Source organism: Monodelphis domestica, chromosome 1, assembly GCF_027887165.1.
Source record: "Monodelphis domestica isolate mMonDom1 chromosome 1, mMonDom1.pri, whole genome shotgun sequence".
Lineage (NCBI taxonomy): Eukaryota > Metazoa > Chordata > Mammalia > Didelphimorphia > Didelphidae > Monodelphis > Monodelphis domestica.
The window spans coordinates 593,882,017-593,904,787 of record NC_077227.1 but is presented as its reverse complement, the minus strand read 5'-3'; the positions used below and the strand labels follow the sequence as shown (position 1 = coordinate 593,904,787).

The window sequence follows — 22,771 nt, the reverse complement described above, 5'->3', positions numbered from 1 at the left end:
CATTCCAGCACCATCAGTGAGATGGACCATGGGAGCCTAGCCATTCTTCCATGTGTGACAAGCAAAGGGCTTGATTATTAGATGAAGTTGGACTGAGAATGCATTAAAACCTGTTTACATAGCTTTGTCACATATAACGTACAGTCAGATAGATCCAGAACCGAGTAAGAGATGGCTTAATTACATTGGGGAAATAGTGTCTTTGATCCCGATCTGTAATTATTGCAAAAGTCCATCTTCAAAGAGAATCCCACTATTTTCCAGGGGAGATGGGGGGAGGGCTGTATTGCTACAAACTATACAGTACTACAGTTTCAGAAGTCACAGGTGAACCAAAGGGTAGTAGAAGGATGTATGTTTGGAAAATGGCTGTGTGTGACCCTGGAAAAGTCACTTAGTTCTTCCTAGCCCTTGCCCTTTGGGTTTAAAAAAGAAAAAGGAAGAAATATGTATGTTTGACATAAGTTGGATATATTATATTACCAACAATAATTTTCATATGAGAAGTGGCATAAAATATCAATGACTAGAAAAGGTGGTTCACTTATTTAATGAGTGAAGGATAAGTGTGTTGCATTAGCATTTATAAAATAGTAAAAGAATCAGAAGATTCCCAATGGCTTCTCTTTGAGAGAATATTGAACACCATTTCTGCCACTTACTACATATATTACCTTGGGCAAATCACATAACTTCTTTGAGCCTGTTTCCTATTCTGGAAAAAAAAAATGAGGGAGCTGGACTAGACTTCTAAGAAACTTTTTTTTAACCCTTACTTTCTGTCTTAGTAACAACTCTAAGATCGAAGTGCAAGGGCTAGGAAGAACTAAGTGACTTGTCCAGGCCACACAACAGTTAAGAAGTATCTGAGGCCAGATTTGAAACCAGGTTTCCCCAAATCTAGGCCTAGCATTCTATCCACTGTGCCACCTAGCTGTTCCAAATTCCAAGAGATCTTTAGTTATGATCTAACATAGCCATATATTTTGACCCAGTTAAGTTCATCGTGATTTAATGTGTCTAATCTTCAATGAATTAGTTTGTTGAAGTGAGGTTCTTTCAGTCAAAGTCTTGGCTCACTATCCTAAACGTCTATTATTGGGCTAGAGTAAAGAGCACCAAATTGGCAGTATCTGGTGCAACCAATGAATCTTTTCCTTTACCATTGCTTAGTAACTGGCATTTTCTAATTATATTAACTCTACAAATTTGGAGCTCAAAGAGATCTTAAAGTTGTCTAGTCCAACCCCCTCATTATACACTTGAGGAAAAGGAGACTCACAGAAGTTAAGTACTTGCCCAAGGTCACTCTAAATCCAGCATTCTTTCCACTGCACCACTGATTTGATTATCTCACAATTTACCATTCGTTTCTTTATTTTGCTGGGAAGAAGAGTGGGTTTTTTGGGCGGAAGCAAACAAATTTATAACCAATAACTCAGAGTTGTTAATCCACAAAATGATTAGAATCAGTAACACAAAGAATAAGAATGACAAGTGAGTTGTCTTATCCCAAGATCAATAATAGGAAAACAACCTGTGGACAAAGGACAAGGCCAGAAAAGTAGAGACAAGGTTCCTGAGATGCTTATACTTAGCTGTGACCATAGCTATTTCCTTGAATCTGTGAAGAGCCCAGTCTGTCTTTAAATATAAGAATAACTCAAAGGAACTTGTCAAGGCAAGTATAAAGTGTTCTGCATACATTAATATTCTTCACTTCTGAAAGATGAAACCAGGTGCAAAGTAGATTATTATACCTAAATTTCAGATGTTCAAAGACAGCAACTGAAACTGCTGCCCAATTTATATTTTATTTTATTTATATTTTGCTTTTATTTTTTTTCTCACTCAGCAGCTTTTCCAGAGGATATGAATGGTTTGGGGTTTTTTTGAAACCCATATCTTATGTTTTAGAATTGATACTAAGCATAGGTTCTAAGGCAGAAGGGCAATAAGGGCTAGGCAACTGGGGTTAAGTGACATGCCTAGGTCACACAGCTAGGAAGTGTCTACTATGGCCACATTTGAACCCAGGACCTCCAAACTCTAGACCTAGCTCTCTATCCACTGAGCTACCAAGTGGCCCCTCAAAGAGTATAAATGTTAACAAAAACCTATATTTCTCCTTGTAAAGGATATCCTACCATCATTTCTCCATGAAATTAGCCTTGTTGCATTTCACTAAGGAAACAAGATGCAATACTTCTCAATAGACAGCATTTTATAGCAGGTATAAAAGGGGAAAAAGTAAGTAAAAGGAAGAGAATAATTCCCATTCCATGTCATCAATGACATTTGAATTGATCAATGCTACTGCTGCTTCATGAAAGATCAATGTTTAAGTGATGTTTTAAAATAATCCACCATGTCTTACTCATTTCCTGCAAACTCAAGAAAAGGGAGCTTTCTAGGTAAAGGGAGAGGAATTAAGGAGTTGAAAGGTCTCCATGACCAGCTAGAGAGGGAAGAAGACAATAGTATTTCTAATCTCTGACAGGAAATGTCAGAAGTAGGGCTCAGACCAACGTCTTCCTGACTTTAGGTCTAACACTATCCACTATGCCACTAACTGATAATATGATGGCATGCTTAGAGACCTCTATAGAGAAAACCAAAAAATTAATTGAAATAGTAACTTCAGTGAAGTTGTAACATATAGGATAGATTCACATAAATTGTCATCTTTCTTATATATAATCAATAAAAAAAGGAAGAACTAGAAAGGGGAATTCCATTTAAAATAATTAGAGAAGTTACAAAATATTTGGGAAAACATTGATCATTAAAATGATTGGGTACTGGTTTTAAAAAAAGTCTACTGGTAGAAGAGGTCAGGGAAATAACATACAGAAGCAAATGGATACAATAGCAGAGTGTTCAATAAACCCCCTATTTACTGGGAGAGAGGATGTAATATTTGACAAAAACTTCTGGGACAATTGGATAGTAGCCTGGAGTAAATCAGGTATCTACCTTACTTTTGTAAAAATTAAAATTAAAGTCAAATAATAAAAAGATCTTATTTTAAGAGATTTATTAAATGATCATTAGAAATAAAGTAATAAAAAGGTAACAAAATAAAACCACATGCCCATGGCTAATCAGCCTGTTCAAAACCCCCACACTTACCACTACCATGCTCGCAACAGGAAGCCAAAGAGGCCAGGACCCTCCACCCTGCTGCCTAATATCCCCTGTCTACAGAAAGTACATAATGACAGGAAGTCAGTGGGCTACCAGGAAATGTAGTTTTTAGGGTAATAGATTTTCAATTATACATTCGCCCCTGAGATCCGTGGAAGACTGGTCTCTCCAATGAATCTTGTAAACATAACCAACTTTTAAATTACAATAATTTGGGGATAAAAGGAAAAGAGAACAAAACCAATGATTGCTAGGTGCATTGATAAAAAGTCAATTGATGACAGTCCCCTTTGGCATGAGAGTATACATACAAAAACAAATGCATTCAACCCCATACAGTTCAAAACACCACACCCCAAAGTTCACTCTGGATCTTCTGGTGCAGTGTGTGGTCTGTACGGGCATCTTCATGGTGCCTTCTCCAAAGAGTTCACTTTCTGGATTCAGAGAGGTAGCATGTTTCTTATCCTAAAATTATTCTCAAAAAATAATTTAAAATTTGCATTTTGGAATAATAATACATTCCCCCCTGAAGAGGATGTTGAAAAACACAGAGATCACTTAGGGATGCATGGCTGAGTTCTGAGGTACATAAATCAATTAGCAAGAGAAATAAAAACATGAAAAAATACAAATAAAAGAGAAAAAATAACTTGTGGATAAAATATAAAATATCAAAGTCTTATGTCTAAAAAAATCTAAGTAAAGGAAAAACAAATTTATAATAGGTCTTTGAATCAGGGCCCAATTAAAATGATTTAAGCAATTATGCACTTACCCAATCAGTAGCCAAAACTACAGAAAGTTTGCCACACTATGAAAGACAGAAAAGGGACTAGATTTTAGCAGCAAATGGGAGACATGAGAGAGCCAGAATTGAGATACTTGGTAGAACATGGGACAAGGAAGACCTGCCTTTGACATATATCAAAACAGCCTCAATCTTGAAACCCAAACAAGTTCAAGTCCTCTTGTCGTGGCTCAAAATTACAACAATTCCACTTGGATTGGTTTCTTTGCCTTTGTGCTCAATAGGCACTATGCAGTTTAGCTTTGTACTTCTTTGGCACTGTGAAATGGCTCTTTTTTGTACTCCATTCTCCTGGAATCAGACAGAATCATTAAACAAAGTCCCATAAATTTTAAACAATCAATGGCATCATTTTTATAGTCTAAAGCTTTTTGGGTATGCATTGACATTAGGATAAATGTATTTTAAACTTATATTACTGCAAAATCAAAAAAAGTTAAAGAAAAATCTTCTCAATACTGGTGACATGTGCTTCAAATACAAAAGGAGAGAAAAAATAAAACTGAAGTACTATATTGTACATGCAAGGAAAAAAACAATAATAAAAACTTACGATCATTGACACACTGTGTCAGCTAAGAAAAAAGTAGAATACAAAGGTTTCTCAACCAAAAAATGAGATCCCTTCTCTTTTTAACTTGGCAATGAACCACTGTGTGAATGCAAATGATTTTTTTTACAAAGTAACAGTTTTTATAAGGAACAGTAGTACAACAGGTAATGCCCATTTAAGAAGTATGAAAATTCCCAAAATTCACAATAGTCCAGTTATTTACAATAGCAAACAAACCTACTATCATATTTCACATGTGTTGTTGTATGACATTAAAAAAAAAAACCTTAGAAGCTAATGGATACTTGTCGCAAGTTTTTAAGGTATAGCAATCTTTCAAGCTTGGCTGGGAAGTTTTTTTTTTTTAACCCTATTACTGACATCATTTAAAAAATGTGGCAGAGGAGTCTAGAAAAGAAACAAACCTCTGTACTGCTGATTGGGTCTAAAAACATTATCAAGAATCTAGATCATCCTGGTGGAAGGGTAGACTAAGCTAGAGTTACAAACAATAGATGCTCCCTCTTGGGAGCCATCCAGGGGTACCACGCCTTAGGAACAACTTCCTAGCTCCTCTGATATGAGACTGTGATATGTCCCATCCATTTACATTTTTACAAATGCGGAGGTGGGGATATATAATTGCACTTCACTTCAGCTACTAAATGGACCCTTTATCTCTTGTTATAAATAACTCAGAGGCAAGCAAGATGATCAGTAAGACCTATTGAAAAAAAATCTAAAAATCATGTCTGAAGACTCCTTAAAATCAATTTGAGATATTTAGCTCATTAAATTTTCCAAAAGTTGTTAACCAAGTTGATGGAGTCTATCCATCATCTATGTGATAATTAACAAAGCCAAAATGGAAGAAAAGACTGTTTGTGGACTTTTACAATATTTTGTTCAGTATAGTTATAGGAGAAAGGTAATAGAATATATCTAATAGTTAAAAAACAGTAGATTAAACTGATTCAGTGTAACAGAATAATATTGATCAGATTTAGTACAGATAAACTTAAAACAACAAAATTAAACCTTAAAGCAGACAATCAGCAAAATACAATAAGATACAGAGACTTTCATAAAACAATGGAGTCTGAAAAGGTTGAAAATTTCACCTCCAGACGCTTTAAAGTTCCTTTCTCTATCTGTTCAGATTCCTTTCATCACACCGCTGGGATCTCCCATAGTGAGGGAGAATTCCTTGCTGAGCATAGTGTGGAAAAATCTCAAATTGGAGTATTATAGAGGCTGGGCAGGCCAAATGGCAAAGGGTTGTAGGGAGATGCATTTTTCCCCTGAATTTCAGGCAAGATAAATGAAAGGACCAGTGCACCAAGGAATAGTAGGAAGAAAAAACAGACTAAAACTGAGATCTGTCTGAGATAGGTAATGCACTGCTCTTTCACAGAATGAACCATGCTTGCAATTTTACTTTTTGTTTGGAAGAATAACCTGTCTTCCCCTTCCCCCTTGGGGTAAAACACTAGGGAGCAGTTTGCTTCCCCTGCCACATGGACAGGGAGTTTGGAGGCTTATTATTGCCTAAGGAAAACACACCCCAGTTTTTATCAGCGGCCCAGAGATCGGCTTCAAGGACTCCCAGCTTGTGAGTTCCAAAGACTCGGTGGCACAACAGGACCAACAGTAGAGCCAGGGCTGGGGGCCAGGGGCCAGGAGCCAGGGCCTGAGCAAGTAGTATCAGAAACAGAAGCAAGCATCGTCGGCCGCAGCTAGGAACGCTGGCTCAAGCAGATGGTTGAGAAAAGTGGTTTATCCCTTCTCTGCTAAGTCCCTCAAATTAAAACAGCCCTATTGGTAGGGCAAGCAATCAGCAAAAAGTAGGGGCTGCAGAAGTCAGGCAGCAGCTCCAAAGAGAGTTCGGAGTTCTCTCAGAGTTTGGGGGGTGGGGTGGGGTGGGGAGCTGTAGCAGGATAAACATGGCTTAAAATATTTTATCTAGGCTATCTTAAAAAATTGAGAATTCTTTTCTACAACTTCTGGTCACCAAATTGTAAAAATTAAAATTAATGTCAAATAATAAAAATATTATATTTTAAGAGACTTATTAAATGATCATTAGACGTAAAGGAATAAAAAGGTAACAAAATAAAAACCATGTGCCTATGGCTAATCAGCCTGTTCAAAACCCCTGTGATTACCACCACCATGCTCATGATGGAAAGCCAAAGAGGCCAGGACTCTCCACCCCACAGCCTAATATCCCCTGTCTATAGAAAGTACATAATGACAGGAAGTCAGTGGGCTACCAGGAAATGTAGTTTTTAGGGTAACAGATTTTCAATTATACACTTTTCAATCTCTCTTTCTCCCTTAGCCCCTTTACACTCTGATTAAAACATGTTCCAATTTATTACATGTAATTTGTTAAAAAAAATCATGAAAAAAAATCAAGAAAGCTAATAATCACTAATGGTTTGAATATAGATCTTCTACGTCAGATATGCCTCACCAACTTAATCTGTAAGTGAATCAATACATATAAATGAACTGACTAGCAAAACAAACAAACAAAAAAATCACCATGTTCCAAGTCCTTCATGATAAGAGACAAAATTTATTCCTTAAACCTGCAACACTCTTAAACTAATAGTATTTCCTTGTCTTCTCTACTCTTAAACTTTTAGGAGCTTCTTTGTCCTCATCACTCTACTGCTCTAACTGAATCTCCGAAAGGTCTCTTAATTGCTAAATTCAATGGTCTTTTTTTGGTTCTCAATTTCTTTGCCCTTCTGTTGTATTTGACACTGCTAATCATTTCCTGCCATCTTCCCATGTTTCCCCCTGGTTTCTGTGACACAACTCTTTCTTGGTTCCCTCAACCAAACAATCAACCACTATCAACATTTTTATCATAGGACTGTGCAAAAGTACCATGTTAGGTACCAGGTGGGGACTTCATAAGTGATACAGCAAAATCTCTTTGCTTCATATTTAGGAGATAAATAAGATAACAAGCAACAGGAGTAAGCATAATATACAATATTATATGATAAATGCATTAGACAATTACAGAACAATGTGCCATATGAGGTCTATTGGAAAAGAGAGTAAATAGGGAATTGAGTTCAGGAAAGGTTTTTTAGAGAAAGAAGAAAACTATTTAATTTGGCTGGAGTGGGGAGACTATGAAGGTGCAGTAGGTAGGTAACATGATACAAAGATGGAAAGTTTGGGTGGACTAAAGTTATGGAAGACCTTGGCAAATGGCAAAATTTTGAGCTTGATATGGTCAAAAAGAGGAACCAGATAAAAATATCTCAGGAGAAGAATGACAAGACCAGGTCTATACATAAAATGTGAGTAGAGATAGGAAGACATATAAAGATGTACATGGGGGGAGGTAAGGGATAACTGCATGAAGGTGGTGACAGTGAAGGCAATGGATGCAAAAAATTTGGAGGGAAAATTAACAGATTTCATAACTAATTAAATATAAAGCAAAGGAGAAAGATGAGACAAAGACAACACTGAGCATGGTTTGTGAGAAGTAAAAATTTAGGCCATTTATTTATTAACTGTGTATTATCTATAGGGAAACCAAGTTAGTTTAAAAAATAATTATTTGCAATGTTGAATTATTAATCTTTTACATGAGTCCTATTGTTATACAGAAAAATTTCTACTTAATGTTAAAAGTAACAAGACCTAAAATGCTGCTAATTTTCTCATTTCTATTACTTCACTGAACCAAAATAAGGGAAGCATTTTGTCTTTTAAGTCATACTCCTAATGTGTCCAAATTTTTAAAAAATCTTTTTTATTTACTTTCCAATTTAATTTTTACCTCTATGCTGAAATAGCCTCTGTCCACATAGTCTCCCAGGAAGAGGTAGCTTGTGTTAGCAGGTGATCCTCCAACTTCAAATAATTTCATCAAATCAAAGAATTGCCCATGAATGTCACCACATACTAGATAAGAAAGGAGAGAGTATTGGGTTCAACATTTACAGTTTCAGAAGAAAAAGGGTATTATACCAAAAGAAATTATTATTATGACCAGTATTTTACAAAATTATACTCAATTTCATTATGACTAGGAATTATAATCATAACCAGCATTTTACAAAATTAATTTCAATTTAGGATAATAAAATGCTCTTCAATAGAGATTTCACTTTTTTAATGAATGAAGAAAAAAACTATAGAAACACTCGCAATATTTCACTGTTCCAAATACAATTAGCATAACATATTTCTACAATAAGAATATCTAATGCTTGTATCAGTGCCTCAAAATTGAGCCACATACACAAATGTCATCATGGAAGTACCTGTGATAGGTGCTTCCAATTCTATCATATTCTTTTCATCTTTCAGAATGTCACCTCCATCACTGATTATCTTTAAGGCTGCTGTTTCATCTAGTCGACCTTCCCTTATCAAGTGGTTTCTCAAGATATCAAGTCTAGGTTTCCCATTTTCAAATATTTCTTTTATTGTGAGCCGCTGAGTTGGAGGAAAAGGAACAGCTAGAAACAGACAAATGAATAAAAGGATTTATGTTTAGAGAATGTGCCAATATTATAAACATATGATATCTGGGGTTATCAAACAGTGCTATAATTCTATAGCTATTGTACTTAAGTTGTATAAAGAAAAATTCCTAAGATCCTGTGTTTTAATCTGATAATTTATTGTTTTTATTTTTAGTAACATTTTATTTTTCCCCAATTACATATAACAATTTAAACATACATTTTCCAAAATTATGAGATCCAAATTCCCTCTTTTCTTTCCTGAGACAACAAGCAATTGACCTATGGCATGTGATCATACAAAACATATTTCCATATTGGTCATGTGAGAAAATACTCTATAAAACCAAAACCCCAAAACAAAAAAACATACACAAATAAAAGGAAATGAAAAATAGTATGCTTTGATCTGTATTCCATCAGTTCTTTCTCTGGAGAAAAATATTTTTCATCATAAATCCTTCAGAATTATTTCAGATTATTGTACTGCTGAGAATAGCTAAATCTTTCACAGATGATCATCATATAATATTGCTGTCACTGTATACAATGTTCCTCTGGTTCTGCTCAATTTACTCTGCATCAGTTCATGTCAGTCTTTCCAGGTTTTTCTGAAAATCATCCTGCTCATCATTTCTTATTGCATGGTAGTATTCCATTACAATCACATACCACAATTGGTTCCGCTATTCCAACTGATAAACATCCCCTCAATTTTTAATTTTTTTGCCACTACAAAAAGAGCTGCTATAAATATTTTTTACAAATAAGTTCTCTCTCTCTATGTCTGTCTGTCTCTCTTTAAAAATCTTTTTGGTATATAGACCTAGAAGTGGTATTGCTAGATCAAAGGTTAAACACAGTTTGGTCATAGTTCCAAATTGATTAAGAATGGTTAGATCAGTTTACAACTTCACCAACAGATTATTTTTAAGAAAGTCTACAACTAAATCCAAAGCCAGTTTTTAAACAACTTATTATAAAAGTAACATTACTCATATTTGGTCATAGCATACAGTAAGCATTTTAATATTTCCTTAATTTGAAGCTGAATTAAACAAATAACATTTTAAAAAGACTTTCCTACATGAATATATCTTTATCTGTAAAGAGAAATCTGATACAAAAGAACAAACATTTACTAAGTGCCTACTATGCACAAGGCATAGATTGTGCATTTTGCCCTAGAGCTAGACAAAAAACAAAATGGTCAAGAGTCTTACATTTTACTTGGAGATTTTTTTTTGAAAGTGACCCCAAATTATAAAATCCTTCATTTAAAAAGATTAAAGAGAAAAAACTACAATGCTGAAAGATGATGTCCATAGAGTTGTCCCAATGAAACCATTGTTTGCATGATTCCTTTTATCTGATTTAATTTGGTGGCCAAGAGCAATGGATCTAGAGTCAAAGGGCAGTGGTCATTTACTATGCCATTTACTACCTGTGTATCTTTTGATAAGCTAAAATAAGGCAGACTAGGTAAGCCCCCTTTCCAGGTTAAAAATCCTATAATGTTATAAATTCTAGGTTGTGAATTTCAAAACTACTCAACCCTGTTCAAACCATTCTTTAGAGGATGGGATTTGGCTATTTCCTGATCAATAACAATAGAGATACTTGGAATGACAGAATCAGGTCTTGGAAACTACAATCTCCACCCTACTCAAGGTAACAGGATTTAGGAAGGGCTGCAGCAAAGCTCAAGATTTAATTATTTGAGAATATGACCTTCAACAGACATGTGCAAAGGAAACAGACCTCTGGGTGGTCCTGGGTTAAGCTAGAGCCACCATTGGCACAGGTGAGACACAGGAAGTGAGGTAGAGGAGAGCTGAGGAGGCTGGGACTTCCTGTGTGGACAGAGAGTGTGGTGGTTGGAGCCTGGTGCTTGAGGTGGAGGCCCTGAGACTGTTTCTCCATTTTGGTCACGTGAGTGATAGGGACTGATCTCTTTTCTTTGCCTCGGCTATCTAAGGCCTTGGGCCTTTGGCCCAGCCTAAGCAGAGGGGGTATTTAAGCCCTATTTCCTTCTCTCCCCTTTCTCTCTCTCTCTCTCTCTCTCTCTCTCTCTCTCTCTCTCTCTCTCTCATACCTTTCTTCCTCCTGTTAGTAATTAAAAACTCCATAAAAGATTGACTGCTGACTTGAGTTTTCATTTAGGAATTACATAGCTGAATTCCTTGGTGACCTTAAATTAATATATATCAGTCTTTTAAAGTGATTTACATATCACACAGGGGAGTAGGAAGGGAGAAAGAAAATATATTCTTAATTGAAAATGAAATTCAATTTAAAATTCTTAAATAACTATACATAAAATACTTTAGTATTCACTATTTACAACTGCCAAAAACTATTTACCTCTTTTAACACCAAATCACTAAAACCATCTAGTTCTACCTACTCTTACCCTTTTAAAAATTTCTACTATCACTACCTTCACTCAATTATTTACATATTTATATGACAAATAACTATTTTTTGGTGTTTTAATGACAAAATTACTACATCTAGCCTCATTTCCACAAACAGTAAGATTTTGCCACTGTCATATTTACAATGTATTTTATCACTGTAGGAATTTTAACATTAAAGCAATCTTTTTTAAGGGATTTTGAACCCATATATTTTCATTCTGAAGCCAGTGATCTTTGCACTATAATACGGGGATCAGACAGTACAAAGATACAAAGACAATATGTGGAATGTGATGTATAAGGAATGGTAAGGAGGCAGTATAACTAGATTGTTGCTGTTGTCAGTCTTATTCAACTCTTTGTGACCCTATTCCAGGTTTTCTTGGCAAAGACTGGAGTGGTTTGCCATTTTCTTCTCCAGCTCATTTGAAAGAGAAGGAAATTGAGGCAAACAGGGTTAAGTAATTTGTCTTCTGTTCTTCCAAATGGTATTAGTTATATGTTGTTCCACAGCTTGTTATATTTACATTTACTTTTTGGAGATTATGTAATATAGTGTAAGTTGTATTAACAAAAGTATAACTTAATCAGGACAGTTATCCTATCTCATCTATATTATTCCAAATTTAAAATGCATATGACTTGTTTTATGAAAAAGCACCATTCAAACACCTAAAAAACTTTCAATGTACAAATAATAATTCAATGTGAAAATTAAGCTTATGTCATAGATATTAAAAGTACCCTGTCTTAAAAGATTAAGAACCCTGTCTTATACTTCTTTTTATACATCACAGAACCTTGTCTAAAGTAGGTACTTCAATGTGTTGCCTGATGTAAGACAATTCAGATATAGCATCTGCTCTAAACATTTTCTAGTCTTTTATTTTTCAACTTAAATAATATATCTGTCAACTGTTAAATATTATATGCATATTATAATGCTCTCAAATAATTAATTTCACTTTTTCCAGTCTCCCTCTGCCTCCATGTAACTTACAAAAGGAAAACAAACATCCATTCAGTGCTCACCAACAAGAGATGTGAGATGTTTCTTCCTGTAATTTCCTGTGCTACAGTTTTTATTCCTGCTTTTAACATTTTCCCCCTCTTACCACATATAAATTTCTCACTTCCCTCTCTTCAGGCAATTCACAATGTAGTTACAATTCAATTCACCAAGTATTTATCATTGTACTATGTGTTTTTCTGTATTATATACAAAACACTAGGCTAAGCACTAGAGATACAAAACCAAAATGAAACATTTCATTTTCCTCATGGAACTCAAATCCTAATGGAAAGATACAACAATTAAAATAATCTTACTTTCACATCCAAAGAATACCCTGCAGGTCTTTCCAAAGGCCCTGCAATATTTTTTTTAACCACTTAGTTCTGGTATATCTTCCTTCTTACATTTTTCTCTCTTGGTATTATAATTTTTTCCCCTAAATTAATTATGCTTTTATTTCATCAAGTACCATTTGGCCAATTCTGCTTTTTAAGAAGTTCTCTTCAGTGGATTTTTGTGCCTCTTTTACCATTTAACCTATTCTATATCCTGTCACACACACTTTTTTTGTGCCTCTTTTACCAAACTGTCAACTCTTTTTCATGATTTTCTTTTATGACTATCATTTCTTTTCCCAATTTTTCTTCTACCTCTCTTGAGTTTAAAAAAAATTTTGAGCTCTTCTAAGAATTCTTTTTGGACCTGAGACCAATTCATATTTTTCTTTGAGGCTACTATGTTATTGCTTCTCCTCACCCTGGGACAATGGCCCAGAGAACTCTGGAAGATGTTGCTACTGATTCAATTGTCCCCAAGGCCTGTTGCTGACTTGACCTGGACTGTACTCCTGTCTGTGAAACAGGCATTTCCTGCTGACACTCTATATTTTCTTAGGCATTGTTTACTATCCTTTCCTGGGTTATGACTCTCTAGAATTCGTTTTGAGGTATTATTTTTAAGTTGTTTAAAAGGGAACCTGGGACAACTCAGAGGAACCTCTACCTTTTCTCTGCCATCTTGGCTCCACTGCATACCTAACTGTTCTTTAAGGTTCAACAGAATTCTCCTTTCAAACCATGAGGACCACAAAGCTTTTTTTTCTTAGTTAATTCCTTTAAGACTAGATCTAGTTCTTTTTCTGAGAATAGGTTATTTAAGATTTCTGTTCTCATAACTTGGATAGTTTAAGTTTGTTAAGATTCCTCTATTTCTTTTGTGTTCTCAGGTTTGTTAGTTTTTTTTGTTTTTAAATAAAACCCTTACCTTGTCTTGGAACCAAATACTGTGTATTGGTTTCAAGGCAGAAGAGCGGTAAGGGCTAGGCAATGGGGGTTAAGTGACTTGCCCAGGGTCACACAGCTGGGAAGTGTCTGAGGCCACATTTGAACACAGGACCTCCTGTCTCTGAATCCACTGAGCTACCCAGCTGCCCCCGTTAGTATTTTAACTATGCATAATATGTTCTGAATATTGTTATTTCTTCTGGTTTTGCTGTAATTTTACCTTGTTCATTTGCTATCTTTTTTTTCTGCTCTCTTTAATCATATTAGCTAAGGTTTATCAATTTTATTAGTCTTATTAAAGAATATTTTACTTTTATTTTTCATTTCTTTGATTCCATTTCCAATTTATCTATTTCCCCTTTAATTTTTTTTAATCCTCACCTTCCATCTTAGAATCAATACTGTGTTACCCAGTAACACTGAGCCACCCAGCTGCCTCCATCCCTTTTAATTTTTAAAGTCTCCTTTATACTTATTTTAAGCTTAATGTTGGCTGATTTTTTAAATGTACTTTCATTCATTTTTTTTCTATTTTGTTTAGTGAAAGTTTGTACGGTTATGGTTTTCCCCAAGGAAAGCTTGAGCTACCTCCCAGAAATTCTGGTATAATTGATTCATCATCATAATTTTCTTTTACATGGTTATTTTCTACAGTTGACTTTGAGCTGCTCATTATTTAAGATTTCATTGTTATCTTTCTCTAATTTTTAAGTTTTCTTTCAAGTAAGGCCTATCTGGAACAATTTCCCTTTGACCAAATAAGCTAAATGTTCTAAAAACTTAACACTTTCCTAATTCAAGTTATTTTTTTATTGGACATTTTTTCTAAGACTTCACTGAATCAATCTGGCATAATAGATAGAAAGAGTAAAAGAGCTAGAGTCAGAAAACTTGGGATTCAAAGTCTGCCTCTATTCACTTTTCAGCTCTGAGACCTTGGATCAGGTACTTAACCTGCCTAGGACTCAGTTACCTAAACTGTAAAATAAAAGCATTGCATTAGATGACCTCAAAGGTCCTTTACAATTCCATACTTATGATCCTATGAGCCCTCAATGTGATCATGGGCATTTAAAGATTGCTTTTCCTCTAGCACATACTTAATTTTCTAGTGTTTATTTAATTTAAACTTTAAATCCTCCCAAACACCATGCATTGCAAATGTTCAATAAATGTTAAAATAATGTTAATAATAATGATAAAAATTTTCTTGTTTAGGTCAGTATGAATATACTGTGTGTATATTTTCTTATCTTCCTTTCCAGAGAGCCAGAATAGCACACTTAAATCCTTTAACAACAATATGTGAATAGAGTAACCGAAAAGTTTCACAACAAAAGCTAAGTTCACTAGCAAACCATTCTTTTTATTTTTTTAATTAATTAAGAATATTTTTCCATGGTTACATGATTTATATTCTCTCTCTCCTCCTCTCCCCCCTCCTGGAGCCGACAAGCAATTCCACTGGGTTATACATGTATCTGTTCAAAACTTATTTCCATATTATTATTTACAATACAGTGATCATTTAAAGTTCAAATCTCCAATCATATACCCATCGAACCACATGATCAATCATGTTTTTCTTCTGCCTTTCTAGTCCCACAGTTCTTTCTCTGGATGTGGATAGTTTTCTTTCCCACAAGTGCCTCTATATTGTCCTGGATCATTGCATCTAGCAAACCATTCTGATAAAAGGAACTAAAAGTTCTCCATATATAGTAGGGGCCCAACATCTTCAGGAGATCTGTTCTAAGACCTACCATGGATGGATGAAAACCTGGATATGAGCTAATACCTACTGACCCCATATATATTTTTCTCTCTCCTGGCTCCTGCTCCTCCATTTGAGAGCTCTGTGGCCTTAAACATTCTTTTGTTTCTTTATTATTCTCTTTAATCCACCTCAAGTCCATGAACTTATAATCTTGAAGCTTTTTCTAAAAAACACCAATTTTCCAATTCTACCAAACAGAAAGATAGATATCCACAATATTTTTCCTAGAAGGCTTGTGTTAACTCCATTCCTTTTACTTTACAGATAAAAATAGCATATATTTTATGAAAAAACTACTTTGATGCCAAATGCCAAAGTGACATTAAAAAATTCATTTAATTACTTTTTGGATAATGATCATGACAAGTCTTATTAAAAAAAAGAATTGTTTAACCTGCCTAGTGCAAAACCTTGAGAAAATAATTATTTCTTTTCCAGGGAATTTTCTCATATAGACCCAAGAGAAAGATGATCTATTCAAACTTCCAACATTCCACTCTACTAAAAGCTTATTATATACATAAATTAAGCATGTATGTAATTCAAAATGTAAATCAATACAAAACACTTATCTTGAATGATCAATGCACAAATTTTCATCAAAATACTGCCAACATTGTGTAAACAGATATGTATATTTGGCTATATTTATGCTCAAAAGTTTTTTAGTCTAGATTGGTGATTTAAAAGTGCAGTGAGAAAACTACTTTTAATGCAAATTAACAACTGGAAGTCTTGGAGTTGTCTAGTCAATAAGCATTTATTAATAAGCATCTTAAAATATGGAAACCAAACAAGTAATGGAGGCAATTAGAGTGGAATAGTTTGATTACATGCAATCAAAAGGCTTTCTGCACAATGTTAATGTATCTAGTATGAGAAAGGAGGCAACCAAATGGAAAAAAAGGTCTTTTATTAAATTTCTTGGGTAAGAAATTGGTTTCTAAGATACATAGATAACTACATAAATATGTAGAACCAAAAGTCATTCTCCAATTGATTAGTGAACCAAGGATATGAACAAATAGTTCTCAAAAGAATTGAAAACTATTGTCACATAAAAGAATACTCCAGGTTACTAATAAAAGAAATGAAAATAAAACAACCAGTTATTTAATCAGCATTTATTAAGCACTATTTTGTGCCAGACACAGTGTTAACAAAGAAAGGTAAAGGACAATATCTGCTCTCAAAGAATTCACAGTCTAATGGAGGGGAGACAACATGAAAACAACTATGTTCAAAATGGAGATTAAAAAAAACATCAGAGAAAAGGCACCTATATTAAGGGGGATCAAGAAAGGCTTCTAGTAGAAGGTAGGATTTTAGTTGAGGCTTGATTTTAGGAAGCCAGGAGATGGCAAAGAGGAAGAAAAATATTCTAGGCATGGCAAATAGTCAATGAAAATGCCAGGAGTTGGGAAATAGAATGCTCTGTTCTAGCAAAAGTAAGGAGACCAGTGCCCCTAGACTAAAGAGTATATGGAGTTAAGTAAAAGAAGATTGGGAAGGGCAGGGGGGTTACAAACTGTGAAAGGCTCTAAATGCCAAAGGAATTTCTATTTTATCCTACAGGTGACAGAGCCACCGAAGGTGGCATGGTCAGATGTGTGCTTTAAGAAAATTGTTTTGGCAGCTAAGTGAAGAATAGACTAGAATGAATTAAGACTTGAGGCAGGAAGATCAACCAATAATCCAGCAGGGAGGTGGTAAGAGCCTTCACTAAAGTGGTGGCAATGTCAAAGTTTAAAAAGGGAACATAGAAGAGATCATATAAAAGGAAAATCCACAAGACATAGCAAGATTGGATATGAAAGGTGAAAGACTGAGAAATTGAGGATGATGTCTAGATGTGAGCTGAGCAACTGAAAGCATAGTGTATTAATCTGAATAGCACTTTTTTTAACTTTAAAAATTTTTTTCAATTACATGTAGAAATAGTTGACTATTGTTATCTGACATTTTGTGATTCAGATTCTCTCCCTCTCTCCCCCCACAAGGTAATAAATTGTCAGATACAGGTTATACTAGTGTGCTCATAAAATACATATTTCTTGGATAGTAATATTGACAAAGATGGCAAATCATAATAATGTTGGAGGATTTTTGAAAGACTCCTGTCTTTCAATGTATTCAAAGGAATACATTGTTGGTGAAGTTGTGAATTGATATGTCTTCTGGACAGCATTTTGGAATTATGTAAATAAAGCAACATATACTTTGACAGAGGGCTAGGCATACCCCAAAGAAATCATTGAGAAAAAAAAGAATTCAAACTACTCTAAAATATTTAGAACAGAACCTTTTGTGTGGTAGAGAACTGGAAATAAAATTATCAACTGGGAATGGCTAGGCAAATTGTGATACATGAATTCAATCAAATATAGTTGTACTCTGAGAATGATACACAGAAGATGAAGAGACATACATAACCTGATGAAGTGAGCAGAGCCAGGAATGGGACTATGACATTGCAAATGGTGGGAATAACTACAAACCAATCAAAAATGAATAATGCAGAATTACAAAGCATAGGCTTGTCCCTGAAGAAGAAGTATGAGAAAACACCTACTCCCATTACCTTTCAGAGGTGGGGGCGGTAGAAAAGGGGTTGGGGGGCACAGATCTAGAACAGTAATATGCTGTTTTTTGGATATGCTGATTGGTTTTGCTTTTTTTTTAAACCCATAACTTCTATCTTAGTGTCAATTCTAAGACAGAATAGCAGCAAGGGCTAGGCAACTGGGGTTAAATAATTTGCCCAGGGTCACACAGTTATGATGTGTCTGAGGTCAGATTTGAATCCAGGTCCTCCTGACTCCAGGCCTAGCACTCTATCCACTGTGCTACCTAGTTGCCCCATTTTTTCTTCTTTTTTTCAAACAACTTCTATCATAAAGGAAGAGATGGCCCTTTGGAGAGCCATATAGGGGAACCTGGGAGATATGAAGAAAAAAGATATTAGTAAATTGAATCTTAAAGACATCTTAAACTCAGCATGCCCCAAACTGAATATTATCTTGCCCCCAAAATTCTCCCCTCTCCCCAACTTACTTGCCTATTCATTACCTTAGACAGAACCATATCCTCTCAGTTAAACAGGATGAAAACATAAGGGGCATCTTTAACTCTTCACACTCTTTCTCTCCCCACATGGCCGGTATTATCACCAAGTCCTGTTGATTCTACCTTCCTAAAATCTTTCATATGTGCCATTCTCTCCTCTAACACTACCAAAACCGTGGTAGCCAACCTTCATCACCTCATGTCTGAATCATTGAGATGGGTTAGTCCTTTTACCTTAAGTCTCCCTCAATGCCAGTCCATCCACCACTTAGCTACCAAAGTGATCTTATTGAAGTGCAGGTCTTACCAAGTTGCTCTATTGTAAAAAAAAAAACAAACTCAGTGGCTTCTTATTACCGTCAGGATCAAATATAAAGTTTCTACTTGGCTTTTAAAGCCCCTCCTGCCTTTCCAGTCTTCTTACATGCTTTTTCCTTTCTTTGTACTATGTGATCTAGAATACTGGAAGCCTTACTGTTCACATAAGCCACTCCATCTCCCAATTACAAGCATTTTCAGTAGCTATTCATTGGGCCAGAAATTCTTTCCTCTCTCATTCTGCATCCTAGCTTTCTTCAAATCTCAGCTAGAATTCTACCTTCTGAATGAAGGCTTAAAAAAAAAAATGAATCAAGGCTTTCCTTGTATCTTCCCTTTCAGATTTCTTCTAGTGCATGCGCTGCCAGTGTTATGTCAGCTGCTTGAGGGCAAGGCCTGTTTTTGCCTTTCTTTGTACCCTCAATGTTTAGCATAGCAACTGAGTACAAGTTTAGTAAATGCTTGCTGAATGACAATCCTAATGTCTTTCCTAAATATTCTCTATAATCTCTAGTAGTCTGTAATCTCCACATGCATGTTCCAAAGACACCTGACACTTAACTCATCCAAAACCAACTCATTTCCTTGCCAAATTTCACTGTTTGTGCTAAGGATAACATCATCCTTTCAGTCATCTTCATTTGCAACTTTCGGGTCATCTTTAGTTTTCCCTTTCTCTCAACCCCAACATCCAATCAGCTGCTGCCAATTCATTTTTTTTAATTCCTTAGAATATTTTTCCATGGTTACATGATTCATGATTTCTTCCCCACCCTTAGCTGACAAGCAATTCCACTGGGTTATACATGTATGGTTGTTCAGAATGTATTTCCATAGTATTCATATTTGCAGTAGAGTGATCTTTTAACATCAAAACCCTAATCATATGTCTTTCTTCTGCATTTCTGCTCCCACAGTTCTTTCTTTGGATGCATATAGCATTCTTTCTCTTAAGTTCCTCTGGATTGTCCTGGATCATTGCATTGCTGCTAGTAGAGAAGTCCATTACATTCAATTGTACCATAGTGTATTAGTCTCTGTGTACAATGTTCTCCTGGTTCTGCTCCTTTCACTCTGCATCAAACTGGAGGTCATTCCAGTTCACATGGAATTCCTTCAGTTCATTATTCCTTTGAACACAATAGTATTCCATCACCAACATATACCACAGTTTGTTCAGCCATTCCCCAATTGAAGGGCATCCCCTCATTTTCCAATTTTTGGCCACCACAAAGAGTGCAGCTATGAATATTCTTGTACAAGTCTTTTTTCCTATTATCTCTTTTGGGTACAAACCCAACAGTGGTATGGCTAGATCAAAGGAGCTGATGCCAATTCTTGTCAACACTATTTATATCTCTTTTATAACTGTTCTCTTCTTGACATAAACAGAGCCTCAACTCTAGCTCCAGACCCCACAACAATAGGATTCTAATTGGCCTACTTCCAGTTTTACCCCTCTAATACATCTTCCAATCAAATGCCAAATGTTCCTAAAACACCAACTGACCTATGCCCCTGTCTTCGTCTTTCTCACCCACATACACTTCTTTCCTCACTAATATCTTTAATGGCTTCTTATTGACTCTAAGATAACATACAAAATCTGGAGTCTGGCAATTAAAGCCCTTCACAGTTTTGCTCCTACTGTAAATCTTGAAATTTCTCAGACTTGTGAACGTTAAAAATTTTCCCCAATGGGAAATTCCCAATTGGAACAATTCTCTACTGGGAACATTCCCCATTTTGACTGTGAGAACTTGCCAGGATCAGAAATGGGAGGATCTCTACTCCACCCATACTTGACTGCTTTAGGGGAGAAAACTCCTTGCAAAAACAATGAAAGTACTTGGACCCATGCTTATGATGAGGCAGGAAGTTCTTTGAGCCATGCCTGTTTTTAGAATTGATACAATGGGATGCTAGGTACCTATAAAGGTCGCGCAACTTGCCAGGAGCAAAGAGGTGAAAACTTACTTAAAGGGGATCTCGAGTCAACTCAGCTGTGTTTTCTCTGGTTCAGATTTACTGAGGGGATTAGTCGACCCAGCAGTGTTTTTAGAATGGGTTGTCCTTTGGAAAATGTGTACTGTGATTGGTAGATGTAAGGACTTAGGGGAGGTGACATAGGAGAAAAACCCCTATATAAGAAAAAGCAGAATCTTTTGGAGGATCTCTGATGAGGATCGCTTGGGAAGAATCTCTTGAGAGAGGCTCTGGAGAAGGGAAGTTCTTGGAGGACAATCTCTAAGGAAGTCTCACTGGAGCTCCTCTGAGGGGACTCTGTCCCTCTGGAGGCTCTGGAAAGAGGCCCTTTGAAACAGTCTCTGGCTGGATCTCTCTCTGAGGAGGATTCTGGCTGGAACTCTCTCTGGTGAAGTCAACTGAGATGGAGCTGGCCTGGTGTCACTAGAATCCTTGCTTAGACAGACCTTGTGGTAAGTGATGATTGACCGATTCTCCCTCTCTTAAGACTCAGGTCTAGGCCATGTTGGCTTAAGGCCCTTCATACTTATACTTTTTTCTCTCTCTCTTTCTTTGATTATTCATTGTATTATTAATTAAATTCTCTATAAAACCCAGTTGACTTGGGCATATTCATGATTGGGAATATATTCCCTGGCGACCACCTTATATTTGATTTAAAAACCAAGGCACTGTAGTGAAACATATTTTCTGGGGTCAAATTTACTCACCCACTCTTAAATCTAGCATAATTTATATCATCCACTCTTTTAACTGCCACAGTTTATGGAAGACAACAATTTTAAATCTTACACTACCAGTTTTATTTCATCTTATTCCCCCTTCACATGCTTTCTACTCCAGTCAAACTGACTGGCTAGACATTTTCTGTAAACATTACACACATCAATAAATATCAATAGCTTCAGTGCCATTGCACAAGTGATCTCTCATGTGTGAAATGCAGCAGTTCCTCCAAACTGCTTCACAATTTCCTTTAAAGGATAGCTCAGGTGCCAACTTCTTTGATGTCATTGTCCAGTCATTTCAGTCATGTCTGACTTCATGACCCCATATAATTTTCTTGGCAGAGATACTGAAGTAGTTTGTCATTTTCTTCTCCAACTCATTTTTCAGATGAGAAAACTGAGGCAGAGTGAATGAGTTGCCCAGGGTCACACAACTAGTGCCTGAGGTGACCTAAACACAGGAAGATGAGTATTCTTGACTCCAGGAGGCTGGCACTCTGTCCACTACAACATCTAGCTGTCCCACCACCTTCTATATGAGATTTTTCTTTTCTTTTTTTTTTTAAGAACCCTTACCTTCTGTCTTAGAATCAATGCTAAGTATCAATTCTAAGGCAGAAGAACAGTAAGGGGTAGGCAAATGAAGTGACTTGCCCAGGATCACAAATCTAAGAAGAGTCTGAGGTCAAATTTGAACCAAATTTCTCCAGGCCTAGCTCTCTATCTACTGGGGCACCTGCTGAGGGTTCTTTAAATAACCCAATCATTAGCCCTGTTTTCACTTTCAAATTCAAACTATGAATTAAAAAAAAAAACTATAAAGACCTTAATGAACTGATGCAGTGAAATAAGCAGAACCAGGAAAACCAGAGGACACATTGTACACAGTGACAGCAATACTGTGCAATGATCAACTGTGACAGACTTAACTACTAACAGCAATACAATGATCCAGTCAATTCTGAGGGACTTATGGCACTATCCACCTTCAGAGAAAGACGTTTCAGAGTCAGAATGCAGATAAAAGCATATGACTCTTCGCTTTGGGTATATGTTTTGGGGTTTGGGTTTTATAAGATTATTAACTTTCAAAAATGAATATGGAAATGTTTTAATACACATATATATGTAACCCAGAAAAAATTAAAGACAAATACTCTGAATA

At 35.8% G+C, this 22,771-nt stretch overlaps 1 protein-coding gene across 1 annotated transcript in view; it reads right to left on the bottom strand.

Annotated features, from left to right (window-relative positions):
- Positions 1-22,771, bottom strand: part of PPP3CC (protein phosphatase 3 catalytic subunit gamma) — an 87,847-nt gene that overhangs the window by 53,072 nt on the left and 12,004 nt on the right. Inside the window, exons 2-3 of the mRNA XM_007476477.3 lie at positions 8,810-9,007; positions 8,323-8,447 (exon numbers count right to left, since the gene is read on the bottom strand). Of these exons, the coding sequence (XP_007476539.1) occupies positions 8,323-8,447; positions 8,810-9,007 (323 nt within the window). The remainder of the gene's footprint in view (positions 1-8,322; positions 8,448-8,809; positions 9,008-22,771) is intronic.